A 15165-nucleotide genomic window follows, 5' to 3' on the forward strand; every position below is an offset into this window, starting at 1 on the left:
AGTACAGTTGATTTACAGCGATAGCTTCTACAGCACAGCACAGTGAGCCCACCAGACATGTCTTCCTTGGGTTTTGGCAGACGTGGACCCTCTGACGCACGCGGCACTGGGAGATGCCAGCGAGGTGGCGATTGAGGAGCTGCAGAACCAGAAGGAGGCAGAGGAACCCGGCCCGGATGGCGAGAGCTCTCAGGAAAACCCGCCCCTGCGCTCCAGCCCCAGCACCACTGTGAGCAGTAGCCCCAGCACCATTATCCACGGCGCCAGCTCTGTACGTGGGGACTCGGAGGAGGGGCTGAGTGAGAACGGTGACTTGGGGTGTGGGGCCTCATCTCTGCCAGGAAAGCTGGGGTGAAACTGTCCACTCAACTTGCTACTTTCTCCGCACTTCCCCCAGCCTCCTCTCCATAGATCCTGTAGTTTAGAGCCTATGAGGTACAGTCTGACCCCAGAAGGAGGACACACAGCCCTGTTCAGGGGTGAGCTGAGATTTCGCCCTTGCATAATTTGTGCAGAGAGAACAGGGGTGTCACGGAGATGTTTCTCACACACGCCTCAGGCTCAGAATCTACCAGGCCTGGCTTGGCCCTGCCCAGCTGAGAAAGATGGGAAGGCACCCCAGGCCCTGGGTGACCTCTTTGTATTTAATATGTTCCCAGGAACCTGTTGACTCAGCAGAGACCGACGATAAGGCGGCAGGAGGCGTCCCCAAGTCCGTACCCACCGTGCCTCCCGGCATGGGCAAGTGCAGCATGGACAGGCATCAGACAGAAACCGGAGAGGGGTCAGTGCGCCAGCGAGCCTCTGACAGCCCGTGCCTCCAGCCCCAGTGTGGCTTTCCCCCTGAGGAAGACGATGAGCAGGGTGAAAGTTACACCCCCCGATTCAGCCAGCATGTCAGTGGCCATCGGTGAGAGCCTGCGGATGCCCCTAGAGGGGTGACGGAAGGGCCTCACCCCCATGGGCTCTGGGGCGAGGGTGGACCAGAAAGTCCAGGCAGTCCGAAGGCTCGTGAGGCCCGGCGTCCCCAGAGGCTCATGCTTTGATCTAGACCTGCCTGTAGGCACTGCGGGAAGGGAGTGCAGTGTAGTCAGGCCCACCGCCCAGGACTCGGTAGCCCTGCCTGGGGCTCAGAGGTGCCACTGTGTGTTCAAGGGCTCAAAAGCTGCTGCGGCCCAGCAGCTTGAAGCTGGCAAGTGACTCAGACGCAGAGTCGGACTCTCGAGCGAGCTCGCCCACCTCCACTGTCTCCAGCAACAGCACGGAGGGCTTCGGGGGCATCATGTCTTTGGCCAGTAAGTGCCTGCAGCTCCCGCCCGCCTCGGCCCCAGCTCCTGTCCGGCAGGGCCTGACCACAGCAGACGCTGCTTACGACTTCAGACGTAGGGCTGGGTTGGCATTGTCAAGCTCCTCTTCAGGTCGTTTGAGTGATGCCAAATAAGGTATTTTCGGGGGAAGTCAACAGAGAGCAGGGACAGATTAGTCACTGTCTTTATGCCTGGAGGTTTCAGTCTGTTTGAGGGTAAGACAGCTGGCTGTTGAAATGAAAAGGAATCATTTTATTAAAATCATGACCCTTGTACATGTATTTCGTGGAAACGTTCTGGTCAAATTTGATTTGAGATTTATGTCTAATACCTTCTCTGCCTGGGGGAAGGACTTTTTCACACATATGCGTTGAAATCTACGTGACATTGACTTGTACATAGAGAATATTACCAGAAATGAGGGTGGTGTCAGTTCAAGATTAAAGACAGACTAGGGGCCAGAGAAGGCCATCATGGGGGGATCACTGTGATGGTGAGGGTTTTTTTTTTAGAAGCCCGGAAGGGACAGTACCAGCGTCAGACGGGAAGTACATTATCTGCCAGGCGTTTGCGCTGGGCTGGCAGTAGAGGAGAGGCTTGGGTGTTACCATGGGAGGCAGCCAGAGAAAGTGGTTCCTGGGGGTTCTGAGCATTCCTGGCAGTAGCTCTTCTGTTTGTCCTAAGTTAGCAGTGGTCCTTTCTAAGCTTAGATGAGGGGCTCTGGGATTACGTCTGAAGAGGAGGAGGGTGGAAGTGGTGCTCCAGCCCCTGGAGGGGAGTGCTCTGACGCTTCACCCCCCTGACGCATGGCTCTCGCCCGCCCCCTGGACAGGCAGCCTGTATCGGAACCACAGCACCAGCTTCAGCCTTTCGAACCTCACACTGCCCACCAAAGGAGCCCGAGAGAAGAGCACGCCCTTCCCCAGTCTGAAAGGTGACTACCGCCCTCCTTCTGCCAAGCCAAGGTTCTCCGGGAAATATTTCAGGCCCGTGGGTACTTGTCAGGAACCCCGTGTATGATGAATTATCTGACCCGGCCGTTGCCTCTCATGTAACGCTTCTCATGGCTCTCACTGCACATCGTACGAGTTCTCCTCTGGTTTTCAGGTGGAAACTGTCTTTCGTAGCTAAAGAAAAGGCCCTGTCGTATCATTTAGGATAATGGCAACCGGGGGATTACTGCTGCTTCTGGGAGCAACCTTTGTCAGAGGCACTTAATCCACATAGGGCTCCTTGGCTGCCACCAGTCTTCCGCCAGCTTCCTCCTGCAGGGGCTTAGGACAGACTCCATCCTAAGGAGCTGGCCCACCAGGGGATGGTTGTGAAAAGACTGGCAGTGTTCACAGCGTCAAGAGACCTCTTACTTTGGCTTCCTGTCAGCTCAGGGCTCCATGAGTGTAGCATTGGCTGGCATCGAGGGGCAATTAAGACCTCAGTGGATTTTCATTTGTGATCTCCCACAGTTTGACGGGCTCTTCTGAATTTACTCTGCTTTGTTTGTTTCCTTTGGAGTTTGTGCTGAAATATTTAATCAAAGAAGAAAGCCAAATGAGCAGCAGTTTCGTGTATTTTTTAACTGGCGTGTCTCCCCACCAATTAGTAAATGTTAGGGATCTCAGGAACGTTCTTTGGTGGGGATGGGGGTGAGGACATCACGTCTAGTGGCGCGTGTAGGGAGCTCACCAGGCCTGCAGGGCGGATCAGCCCAGGCACGGCAGGTTAGGGACGGAAAGGCGGCAGCGGCGCTGGCTCTCGTTTGACACAGCTGCAGGGGACAGGCATCGCCTCGCTCTCATTGCATGCGGGCGCTTCACTCCATCCGCTGCACTGGTCCCTCCCACCCACTCCCATCCTCAGCCCTGCCCCCTCCCCATGACGCATCGGGGGCACTTCCCTCTGCCTCCCTGTGGGCCCTCTGGAGCCCGGTGCTGGATGTTTCATGAAACAGCTGTCTCTCATGCATGCGTCCGTGAGTACCTAAAGGCTCCTGGTGTCGTTCCCCTGCCTCTGGCTAGGAGAGGCCATAGTCTTAAGGACAGTCTTTCCCAGAGCCTGGGCTTGTCCCCTTGGCCACTCGGCTTCCAGCCTCTGGAGGTGCCCGAGAACAAAGGTCACGGGCACTAAGCTTCGGGAGGATGCTGAGACGACCTGACTGGCAGCTCCATCGCGGGGTGCAGGGTGGTGGTATCACGGTGCACCTACTAATTGTGTATTTTGTGTCCCAGTATTTGGGCTAAATACTCTAATGGAGATTGTTACTGAAGCCGGCCCCGGGAGTGGTGAAGGTGGGTCTTGCCCGTGAGCTCTGCATGATCTTTTTTCTCCTAGCATCTCCTGTGCCTGCCCGAGGGCCATCCTCCTCCCGGAGCAAGCGGCATCACTTCGAGTGGCCCGCCTTGCCCCGCCCCCCCGTGCTTGCCCGTGGGGCGCGCTGCTGGTGCATGTGGAGTGGCCTGAGCCTCCATCCCCACCTCCTCCACGTGGCTGGTCTCCACCTGTGTGTGTGTGACACCCCGGGGCTGCCCGCACCCAGCCCCTCCAGGGAATGGGCGCGGAGCGTGGCTGCCCGGGGGCTGTGCTGAGCCTCGCTCCTGGACCCCAGGAGTGACGCCGCCGTCTGTTCTGCCTTCCTGACTGCAGGGCACAGGCGGGCGTTGGTGGACCAGAAGTCGTCCGTCATTAAACACAGCCCGACCGTGAAGAGAGAGCCCCCGTCACCCCAGGGCCGAGCCAGCAACTCTAGGTAATAAAGGGCAGCACTGTTTCCTTGTTTTTTGTTTTTTTCCCCTGTGTAAATATTGACTTACTTATTTGGCTGCTCTGGGCTTAGTTGCAGCACTCGGGACCTTTGATCTTCATTGTCACGTGGGATCCTTAGTTGTGGCATGTGAACTCCCCCATAGCATATGGGATCTAGTTCCCTGAGCAGGGATCGAACCTGGGTCCCTCGAGTTGGGCACGGCCGAGAAGTCCCCAGGGCCATTTGAAAGGTTCTCAGATGGAGGTAGCGATTCCTGTACCAAACCTGAGAGGTGCTGAAGAGAGAGAGAGAGGTGAAACCCCTCCCCACTCGACTCGGCCCCCGTGAGGCAGCCGTCACTGGTGGTGTGGAGGAGGGTGGGGTTGGTACTAGGTCCTTGGGCACACCTGGCCGTCTGGGGGGGGCTTCGCAGAGGACCTGGTGCTTTGGAAAGGGGCTTCGTGTTTTTGCCCCCGGGGGCAAACATCTAGCATGGTGAAAGTGGGGGATGCTCTGCCAAGGAGCCGCCGACCCCAAAAGTGGTGTGTGGACCCTCCCCACCCTCAGTGAGAACCAGCAGTTCCTGAAGGAGGTGGTGCACAGCGTGCTGGACGGCCAGGGCGTCGGCTGGCTCAACATGAAGAAGGTGCGGCGGCTGCTGGAGAGCGAGCAGCTGCGCGTCTTCGTCCTGAGCAAGCTGAACCGCACGGTGCAGTCCGAGGACGAGGCCCGGCAGGATGTCATCCCCGACGTGGTCAGGGCCGGGGGTCGCCCGGGGAGAAGGGGTGGGGACGCCACGCTGGAGAGAGCGGTGCCCACTCTCGGCCCCGGGCTGTCGTTGCAGGAGATCAGCCGGAAGGTGTACAAGGGCATGTTGGATCTGCTCAAGTGCACAGTCCTCAGTCTGGAGCAGTCCTTTGCCCACGCTGGCCTGGGTGGCATGGCCAGCATCTTCGGGCTTCTGGAGATCGCCCAGACCCACTACTACAGTAAAGGTAGGGGTGGGGCCAGCAGGGCGCCGTGCCATCCGCAGAGAAGGACTCGGCCCCTTGACGGGACTCCCAGCGCCGGCTGCTTCCTCTGAGGCTCTGGGCTTTTCTAGCGCGTGTTTTTACCTAGCGGGTGTTCTGTCGTGGGAGAGAACGAGGCCCGCTTTTCTTTCTCTGTGCTTCTTCCCTTCCACCTTCTCCTCTGTCCTCGCTTCTCTCACCTCATTCCACACCTGGACTCTCTCTCTTTTTTTTTAAAGAAACACTTATTTACTTATTTGGCTGCGCAAAGATGGTCTTAGTTGCAGCAAGTGGGATCTTTAGTTACAGCATGCAAACTCTCCATTGCAGCACGTAGGATCTCATTCCCTGACCAGGGATCGAACGTGAGCCCCCAGCGTGGGGAGCTCGGGGTCTTAGCCACTGGGCCGCCAGGGAAGTCCTCTCTGTCTCTTTTGACCTCTTCGTGTGTTTCATCTTTTCCTCAGAACCAGACAAGCGGAAGAGAAGTCCCACAGAGAGCATCAGTACACCAGTCGGCAAGGATCCTGGCCTGGCTGGGCGGGGGGACCCAAAGGCCATGGCACAGCTGAGGGTCCCCCAGCTGGGACCTCTGGCACCGAGTGCCCCAGGAAAGAGTCCCAAAGAACTGGACACCAGAAGTCTAAAGGAAGAGAACTTTGTGGCATCTATCGGTGTGTATCACGTGTTGTGTGTGCTGGAGGAGTTCTGGCTTCTTCAGTGTCCCTGCCTCCTTTCAATCCATCCAGAATCCCGCCTCTCTCTTCCCCACGCTTTGCTTTCCAGACAGGGAGACAGATTTGTGTCCATTCTAGCCATGTCTCTTTATACTTCTTTATCCCTGATGTTTCGTTTACAGTCACTCTCACCTGAGCCTTAAAGGAAGAGCGGAAGTTTTGTTTAGGGGGCCCAGTGGAGCTTACTGCCGGAGTCTGAGCTGGACTCCCCTCCCTCCCTCTCTTATATACATCGGGATTGCTTCACTTAGTGGAGAGTTCCTGGAAGCTATAAGGCAGTTTACGGATGCATCTCTGGGCTGTAACACTGTGATGGTTTGGGTCTCTACAGCCAGCTTCCCCCCCATCCAGGCATCACACTGCCCTCGGACTTGCTCCTCTGGGGCATGTCCGGCCACCCCATCTCCCTGGGCTCTAGACCTTGAGGTCCAGAGTTCTGAGTCCGCTCTTCCTCACTGGACTTGGTGTTAGAGTTCGCTCTACTTGTGCTGTTTCTCCGTTCCCACTGAGGCAGTGCCTTGGTGAGCTCTCGGGGCGTCTGTCTGACTCACTCCCCACCTGACCTGGAGTCATCTAGATTGTATCTCTCTCTTTTTCTGGTTCTAGATCCCTGGGGAACATGCTTCTAACTGAAGCGTGTTTTTGCCACATCCATGAGCCAATAACTTTTACCCCCTTAAATGGTAATGTGGAGCGGGAAACTGGCCTTCTCTAGCTGGCAAAATACTTTCCTAGAGGCAGCCAGCCTGTTGTGATGCTCTAGAAACTATACTGACCCGCCAGTCTGGAGATCTGGAGTTTTAATCCTAGATCAGCCCCCAGAAAAGAAAAGGACTTTGGACAGATCGCTTCCCTTCAGGGTCTGTATCTCCTCACCTGGGAAGCGAGGAGATTGGACCAAGTAGACTTTAAAGTTCTTTCAAGAAAAGAATTGCTGTGATGACTATTTCCTCTTCTCTACCCCCACTAAGATGCTCTTCTTGACCATTTAGGGATCTCTGTCCACCTCTACTGGCTAAGATGGGTCTTTTGGCAGGGCAGGCACTGATTCTGAGGGTAAGTTGGGTTTTTTGGTAGCAACAGGGAAGGATGCTAACTGCCTGCACAAGTGGCCTCTGTCCAGTCCAGAGAAGCACCAGATCTGTGCTGATGCTTCTGGGGCCCTTTGGCTGCACGAGGTGATCATCTGTCTGATCTGGAATCTTTAAAGTTTGCTGTTGCCCGGCTCATTTGGCAGAGAGAGCGCGGTGTGGTAGAAGTTTCCCCTGGGTTATGTGATCTTGAGCAAGTGTTTCAGCCTCTTTGGGATCAGTCTCCTCGCACCAGAATGAAGGAGCTTGATCAAAGGCTTCTCTGGCTCTGACATTCGGAGGGATTTTTACTGATGCATTGAGATGCGGAAAGGAATTTAGTTCTTGAGCTGGCGGCAGGGGGAAGGCTTTAGAGCTCTTGATGTTTCCCCCCCTTCCCCTCAGTGAAGATCTCTCTTGATCTCTTGATTTGTAGTCCTGTGCCTGAGACAGAAGCAGCTTGGGTGGTTGGGGTTTCCATTTCATCTGTCTGACCAGCCTCTGACTCTCTCTGTCTTTCTCTCCTGCTTACATTGCATCTGGGGTAGAATTGTGGAGCAAGCACCAGGAAGTGAAAAATCAAAAAGCTTTGGAAAAACAGAGTAAGGAACAAATGCCCCTTCCCGTTCCCAAGTCTCCCATACCTGCCAACTCCCCAGGCCCAGTCGGGGCAGGCCCCCTTGGTCAGCCCCACCCCAAATTTGCTCTTGGGGGGTATTTGGAACGAAAGCAGGTAGGTGGTGTGTGACACCTAGGTATGTGCTCGTAGGCTGCTTCTGCCCCTTCCCCTTGTGGTAAACCAGGCGGTGATCAGGGCATCCGCTGCGTAAAGGCCCCCAGGGCTGGGTTTTCTGTCGCCCCAGAGTTGGTGGGGAGAACATTTGCCTATTTCAGCGCCCCTCATTGGCTGAATCTCCCGCACCCACTGGAAGGCCTGTGGGCACAGTTGGCAGAGATGGTTGCTGTCCCTCCGTGTTGAGTCTGCAGCTTCCCGACTCTCTGGTGGCTTGCCTAGGCACGCTTTCTCGCTTTCTGTCATTCTGTCCTTCTGCCATACCATTGTGGATGGGTGGGAAAGACGGGGTTGCCTTTTAACCCTGGACGTAGAAGCTGTGGGGGTTGGTGGGCAGTGTCCACTGAGACAGCTGGTGTTCTTTAGTCTCCCTGGCTCCTCCTGCCCTGGTCCCTTCAGACGTATTTATGGGAAAGCACAGGGACCGGGGGACCCTGGAAGGCTCTCAGGCCTGGTGGAGCGCTGACCCTGAGTGCAGTGGAGCGTGGTTTGTCTGTGTAACTTTTCCTCCTTAGGATGATGCAGTCAGAGTCTTCTCTAGTTAAGAAGATGGCTGCAGAACCCCTTGAGACCAGGTCTGATTTTTCCCTGCCTGGTTCTTAAGGCATCTGGGACTTCTTCCAGTGGGGCCCGAGTGAGTGGCAGTCCCTGGAAAGGTGACTGGGACACGCGGAACAGGTCTGGGACCAGGCTGTGCCTCTGTCCCACTCCCTTGGCCAGCCTGCCCCTAGCCTGTATACCGAGTAACACAAGTCTTCCCCTCCTCAGGGCCTGAAGTAATCAAACCCACCTTTGACCTTGGTGAGACCGACGAGAAAAAGTCCCAGGTCAGCGCAGACAGTGGTGTGAGCCTGACATCTGGTTCCCAGGTTGGTGACAACCTTGTTCAGAATTGTGAGTGTTAACAGTTCGCTATCTCAGAATACTTTAAGACCAAAATAAAAAGACAACCTTGAAACATCATGAATATCCAGTCGCAGAGGAATGGTGAAATAAGTGGGAGAAGGCAATGGCACCTCACTCCAGTACTCTTGCCTGGAAAATCCCATGGACGGAGGAGCCTGGTAGGCTTCAGTCCATGGGGTCGCAAAGAGTCAGACACGACTGAGCGACTTCACTTTTAGTTTTTACTTTAATGCACTGGAGAAGGAAATGGCAACCCACTCCAGTGTTCTTGCCTGGAGAATCCCAGGGACGGCATAGCCTGGTGGGCTGCCATCTATGGAGTCACACAGAGTCGGACACGACTGAAGTGACTTAGCAGCAGCAGCAGCATCCATGTAATGGAGAAGGAAATGGCAACCCACTCCAGTATTCTTGCCTAGAGGATCCTGTGGACAGGGTAGCCTGGTGGGCTGCCATCTATGGGGTCACACAGAGTCGGACACAACAGAAGCGACTTAGCAGCAGCAGCAGCAGCATGCATGTAATGCAATATTAGTATCCATTAATGACTATTTTCAAAAATTTAGTGACATGGGAAAGTGTTTACAAAGCTATATACAGTGTGAATCAGATTTTACTTTTAAAATATACATAGAAAAGACTGAAAGGACGTTTGCTAAGATTAAATAACAGTGATTAATGTGGATGGTAAGTTTATGGCTTTTTTTTTTTAAATCTCCTTATTTCTTTCATGTATTTTCCGTAGCAAGCGTGTATCTGTTTTACATTCATTGTTTTTCTTATTCTGTAAGTCCTACATATTTTATATTCAGGAAAAAGAGCTGATTTGTCATGACCTATCCGGGGATGACAACAGAAGGGTGGGGATGGGAGGAGGAAGAAGATACAGTGTTTCTTAGGGAAGCAGAGCATGGATGGGCCACCTCCCTGCTGTGTCTGAGTCCGCATGTCTCATTTCAGAGGACCGATCCAGACTCTGTCATCAGTGTGAGTCCCGCTGTGATGATCCGAAGCTCAAGTCAGGACTCTGAAGTTAGCACCGTGGTAGGGGAACACCACGCTGGCACCTTGGTGGGCGGGGTGTGGGTCCCCCTTTGGAAAAAGGGGGTTTCCTCTCTCCTATGGAGGCTGTTCTTAGTCTCAAGTCAGCTTGGTTCTCTCGGTGGAGACGTGTCCCTGTCATAGGTCTTTGTCCGTGGGCTCAGACCCTGAGATTTCACCCAGGGCGTCTCCTCATCTTATAAAGAAGGTATTTCCAGAGGCTATCTTAACACGCCTTTGATGCTGGGTCTTTTTTTTTTTCTTCACGGCAGCAGAAGGCTCTAAGAAGCTTGGCATCTCTGGGACGCACCCCTGGGGGAGATCCCTTACCGCCTTTCTTCTCTTGCAGGTGAGCAACAGCTCCGGAGAGACCCTGGGAGCAGACAGCGACCTCAGCAGCAGTGCGGGTGATGGCCCAGGCGGCGAGGGCAGCGCCTACTTGGCAGGCTCTCGAGGCACCTTGTCTGACAGCGAGATCGAGACCAACTCTGCCACCAGTGCCATCTTTGTAAGCTCAACGGGATGGGGCTAGGTTAGAAAAGGTCGAAACTTAGGAGGCAGTTAGGAGGCAAAAGGGAAGGCAGGCGTGGATAACCTTCATATATCTGACCCTCAGGAAAATGTTTCTTAAATTAGCTCTTTGCAGAGTCATCCAGTGCCATGCTCTAGGACTTTCAGAACCTTCTCCTGAATCATTGATGAGTTAGGCTTCCTGCCCAGTCACATAAGGGCTTCGACTCCTATGTGGCAATAACCCCTGCGCTTAAAATAAACAACGTGATGCCTTTGTGGCCGTGTCAGGGCAGCTGCAGCTCTCATTCTGTCCCAGTCAGCCTGTTTTCATTCTGGTCACTGCTTTGTTTATGTAGGACCTTAAAATAGCATTTCATTTTAGTATGTTCCTAACAGTTATTTGAAGCTTTCCTTTGTGAATAAATGTCTATTAAGTGATTGACTAAATGCCAGATTCTGTAAGAAAGAATCAGGGGTGACAAGGCATGATTCCCCTTCTCAACAAGTTTGCAGTTCTGTATGTTGCTATGACTGATCTCTTCTGATAGGTGAGGGAAACAAAGCCTTAGGGGGAAAAAAAAGATCTTGCCCTAGGTTATACAGTAAGCCAGTGATCAGCAGGAATTAAATGGGTTCTTTTTAGTCCCTGTCTGTAGACACACTGCCCTGCAGTGTATACAGGCATCCTCAGGCAGCGTTAAGGGTTCTGACACTCTCGCCGCTTGGTTAGGCAGAGCTCAGGATGGGTGTTCTCCGCCTGAGCTCAGAGGTCCTCATCTTTGGTCTGTGGGGAGAATGGGAGAGGAAGTTTAAATGAAATAAATCATGCAGCCCTGGCGATCACTCCCACCCCAGGGCCTTGTGTAGCCCTGCTTCTGACAGAGCCAGTGATATCCCAGAGTGGGGGGTAGGGGTAGGCACCAGAGCCATTCAAACTCATGCACTGTAACTTGCCCTGAGTCTAAACAGACCCTTTTAATTAAGAGCATCTTAAATCCTTCTAGTGTGCTTCTGTTCTGGAAGCTGAGGTACATGCTGTGCCGTAGCTGTCTTGCAAGAAGCCGCTCAGCTGTGGCCTCCCTTTCCTGGCACCTTCCCGGGACAGATTCTTACTTGTCCTGTGCTTCTGGGCGAGGGCGCTTCCTGCGGTTGAGTTGCCGAGAGCAGTTACCTAAATTTCTTGGCTCAAAAAAATAGGCTGCTTTGGCAAGAAATGGCATTATATTAAGTTAATACGGTTCCCTGAACGAAGTCTTTGGCTGTGAACCAGGCAGCTGGCGTTTGGACACACTCATCAGGTATTTATTGCCCAGGAGCCTCTGATCAGTGGCTTCTCTGCTTATGCTGCCTCACGTGTTGTGAAATGGGTGTGAGAGCTACCCCTTCCCCAGCTAAAAATCTTTCCCAAATGAACAGAAAGCCTAATGTTGTGCAAATGGCAGATAAAGTGCTGTTTTTATGTGGGAAGATATTTCTAAGAGATGGTAAGAGAGAAAACATTAACATTTGTCAAACACCAGCCATGCGCCAGGGGTAAAGAGCCTGCCTGTCGGTGCAGGAGGCGTATGAGACGTGGGAGTTGGAAAGAGTCCCCTGGAGGAGGGCGTGGCAACCACTCCAGTGTTCTTGCCTAGAGAATCCCATGGACAGAGGAGCCTGGACACAACTGAAGCAACTTAGTGCACGCACGTGTGCCAGACACTGAGTGATTTATATGTCTTTTCTCATTTTATCCCTGGAATAGTCTTGTTGAGTGGGTATTATAACCTTCCTTTTACAGATGAAGAAAATGAGTCTGAGAAGCTAAAAAGTTTTTTTTTTATTTTTTTATTTTTAAACTTTACAATATTGTATTAGTTTTGCCAAATATTGAAATGACTCCGCCACAGGTATATATGTGTTCCCCATCCTGAACCCTCCTCCCTCCTCCCTCCCCATACCATCCCTCTGGGTTGTCCCAGTGCACCAGCCCCAAGCATCCAGTATCGTGCATCTAACCTGGACTGGCAACTCGTTTCATACATGATATTATACATGTTTCAATTCCATTCTCCCAAATCTTCCCACCCTCTCCCTCTCCAACAGAGTCCATAAGACTGTTCTATAAGCTAAAAAGTTTTGTACCAAAGATCACATAGCTAGCAAGAGGCAGGAATCTGATTCTTGGTCATTCTCAGTTTAAACCCAGTGTTCTTTCACTGTGTCACGCTGCTACAGAGAATTTGTCTAATTTTTAAGAGCAAAGAGTCTTATAGAAACGAAAGGAGGTAAAAATAAGTAAAACTGAAAGGTCGATTACCTGTTTCGGGAGGCAGTAACCGAAAGCAGTTTTATCAGATTGACTTCTTTTTTAAAAAAGTTTCTTTTATTTATTTTTGGCTGTGCTGGGTCTTTGCTGAGTGAAGGCTTTTTCTCTAGTTGCAGTGCATGGGCTTTAGGGAGCACGGGCTTAGTTGCCCCGTGGCATGTGGATTCTACCCAGACCAGGGATCAGACCCGTGTCCCCTGCATTGGCAGGTGGATTCTTAACCACTGGACCACCAGGGAAGTCCCAGAGTGACTTCTGTTTGAAGTGAGCAGAGTGGCAAAGGCAGGGCTACTGGAATACATGTGGCTAATGATGGTGGCCAGTGTGCGGGCCTCTTTTATAAGCTGCTTGGTTTCCTTTGCGCCTGTCCCTTGGTGCTTCGGCAGCTGACCTGTTGTCTCTTCTGTCTAGGGTAAAGCCCATAGCTTGAAGCCAAGTGTGAAGGAGAAGCTGGTGGGCAGCCCAGTTCGCTTTTCTGAAGACGTCAGCCAGCGAGTCTACCTCTACGAGGGACTCCTAGGTGAGAAACAGACCGAGAAGGCCTCTTGCACAGGAAGGAAGCAGGCTTCAGCCAGGGAAGAGGGTGGCACCGGACAAGTAGCTGCGTGGCCGTTGGCTGATCTCAGTGCGGACATGAAAGGGCATTTTTATATCTGAAGCCGGCGACTGTCTGGGTCTGGAGAGAGGAAGGCAGTGGGAGAACGCTAGGAGAGACTGAAGTCCAGTATTAATCAACAGTCTCTATCTTTCTGTCTTCTTTTACTTCCTTGCTACCATGGTCCTTCCTGCTCACAAACTGGCAGGAAGGGACAAAGGATCGATGTGGGACCAGTTAGAGGACGCTGCTATGGAGACCTTTTCTATAAGTAACCACCCTTCTGTGTGTGCTGTTCATCCCTCCTCCTCGGGAGGGGCTGGGCCTCACTTGGAGGCAGCCGGGGCTGGTGGCAGGAATGCTGCATCTGGGGTGGCGAGTCTGATGTTTCCTTTGCTCTGGAATTTGTAAAGACTCCCTTCTTTGCTGGAAGTTACTCTTTATCTTAGTTTGGCAGCCGCCTTCTTTATATGTTATATAAGCCACTAAGAAACCCTCTCTTCCACACAGGCAAAGAGCGTTCTACTTTATGGGACCAAATGCAGTTCTGGGAAGACGCGTTCTTAGATGCCGTGATGTTGGAGAGAGAAGGAATGGGCATGGACCAGGGTCCCCAGGAAATGATAGACAGGTGTGAGGTCTATAAACCCTTGGAAAAGGCAAATTTGGCCCCTTCCCCGTTAACTCTGCATCCTCCCACCTGGGGGCTGATGTGTCCTGGTCTCCCGTTCAGGTACCTGTCCCTGGGAGAACACGACCGGAAGCGCCTGGAGGACGATGAAGACCGTCTGCTGGCCACACTCTTGCACAACCTCATCTCGTACATGCTGCTGATGAAGGTAGTGTCAGTTCTGCTTACATCCAGCTACTGCCAATGCTGAGGACAAGGCTTGTTCCTGTTGCCTGGATCCTGGGGCAGTCGGGAAGCAGTCAGGGCGTCCTGCTAGGGCCCTCTTCCTCACTGAAGGTCCGAGGCCTCTCTGCAGCTCATTTATCCCCTTCCCTGAAGCAGCCAGGCTGCTGTACAGCTGGGGAGTGCTGTAAAGGTGAGGGATGACGGTGTGCTGTTTGTTTCTTTTGAATTTTAAGTGGGCTTCCTTTGCTGAATATTTTTAGGATGCCTGTCGAACTCCCAAGAGGATTCAGTGGAAAGAGAATGTTTTTTCAAGTAGTAGATTCTGAAACCTTAGAAAGGATGCTCAGAATTTACTTTTCAGCACTAGTCCTTCATCATATTGACTTTCCCGTGGATGTAAAAAGCACTACTCATTGGAAAAGCAGTGAATGGCAGATTCTAGTTTGACTTGGTTATATTTGGTTTTTATAGCAGTGGGAGAGAACTGTGTTCCCAAGTAGAAGAGTCCTGTTCTGAAAGGACCTGGTGGGTAGAAGAGAGTTGTTTTGAGAATGAGTTCCTGAGTTTTTCCTCCGCCTGTTCTCCCGGCCTCTCTTAATGTGAAGACATGAGTTGATCCAGTGGAGAGAATACCCTGCAGTCACTCTTGGTTATTGAGGTTCTGTTTTGGCTTTCCAGGTAAATAAGAATGACATCCGGAAGAAGGTGAGGCGCCTGATGGGAAAGTCCCATATTGGGCTTGTGTACAGTCAGCAAATCAATGAAGTCCTTGACCAGCTGGCCAACCTGGTGAGCACGTCTCAGCCATTCTTCAGGCTCCTTCCATCGCACTGGTCAGCTGCCTAGGCGTGGGCCCCGAGGCCTAACGGAGAGGCTTCCCTGTAGCTCATTTCTTGGCTCAGATGTTTTCAGAATTCCTAGTTCTGAACATCGGAGAAGGCAATGGCACCCCCTCCAGTACTCTTGCCTGGAAAATCCCATGGATGGAGGAGCCTGGTGGGCTACAGTCCATGGGGTCGCTAAGAGTCGGACACGACTGAGCGACTTCACTTTCTCTTTTCACTTTCATGCATTGGAGAAGGAAATGGCAACCCACTCCAGTGTTCTTGTCTGGAGAATCCCAGGGACTGGGGAGCCTGGTGAGCTGCCGTCTATAGGGTTGCAGAGAGTCGGACACGACTGAAGTGACTTAGCAGCAGCAGCAGCAGCAGCAGTTCTGAACATAGGGCTTGGCCTCTAGATGAGGCGTTTGCCCTTCTGTTCTGTGATAGGAGTCTCTGCACTGAAAC

At 52.7% G+C, this 15165-nt stretch overlaps 1 protein-coding gene across 50 annotated transcripts in view; it reads left to right on the forward strand.

Moving 5' to 3' along the window:
- Positions 1–15165, forward strand: part of MADD (MAP kinase activating death domain) — a 40706-nt gene that overhangs the window by 12298 nt on the left and 13243 nt on the right. For 5 of the 50 annotated variants that reach the window (XR_002182349.2, XM_019975207.2, XM_019975206.2 and 2 more), the window contains exons 12-29: positions 81–271; positions 660–910; positions 1156–1295; positions 2140–2241; positions 3533–3592; positions 3948–4050; positions 4615–4801; positions 4892–5042; positions 5525–5731; positions 7413–7466; positions 8426–8526; positions 9524–9607; positions 9954–10112; positions 12837–12945; positions 13229–13291; positions 13531–13651; positions 13754–13859; positions 14555–14665. Coding sequence is in view for 49 of the 50 variants with exons in the window: in XM_019975207.2 (XP_019830766.2) it covers positions 81–271; positions 660–910; positions 1156–1295; positions 2140–2241; positions 3533–3592; positions 3948–4050; positions 4615–4801; positions 4892–5042; positions 5525–5731; positions 7413–7466; positions 8426–8526; positions 9524–9607; positions 9954–10112; positions 12837–12945; positions 13229–13291; positions 13531–13651; positions 13754–13859; positions 14555–14665 (2300 nt within the window). In the remaining variant the exon portion in view is untranslated. The remainder of the gene's footprint in view (positions 1–80; positions 272–659; positions 911–1155; positions 1296–2139; positions 2242–3532; positions 3593–3947; positions 4051–4614; positions 4802–4891; positions 5043–5524; positions 5732–7412; positions 7467–8425; positions 8527–9523; positions 9608–9953; positions 10113–12836; positions 12946–13228; positions 13292–13530; positions 13652–13753; positions 13860–14554; positions 14666–15165) is intronic. The other 45 variants (XM_019975227.2, XM_019975210.2, XM_070804203.1 and 42 more) reach the window with 32 other exon arrangements.

The sequence above is a fragment of the Bos indicus genome, chromosome 15 (assembly GCF_029378745.1).
Source record: "Bos indicus isolate NIAB-ARS_2022 breed Sahiwal x Tharparkar chromosome 15, NIAB-ARS_B.indTharparkar_mat_pri_1.0, whole genome shotgun sequence".
Taxonomy (NCBI): Eukaryota; Metazoa; Chordata; class Mammalia; order Artiodactyla; family Bovidae; genus Bos; species Bos indicus.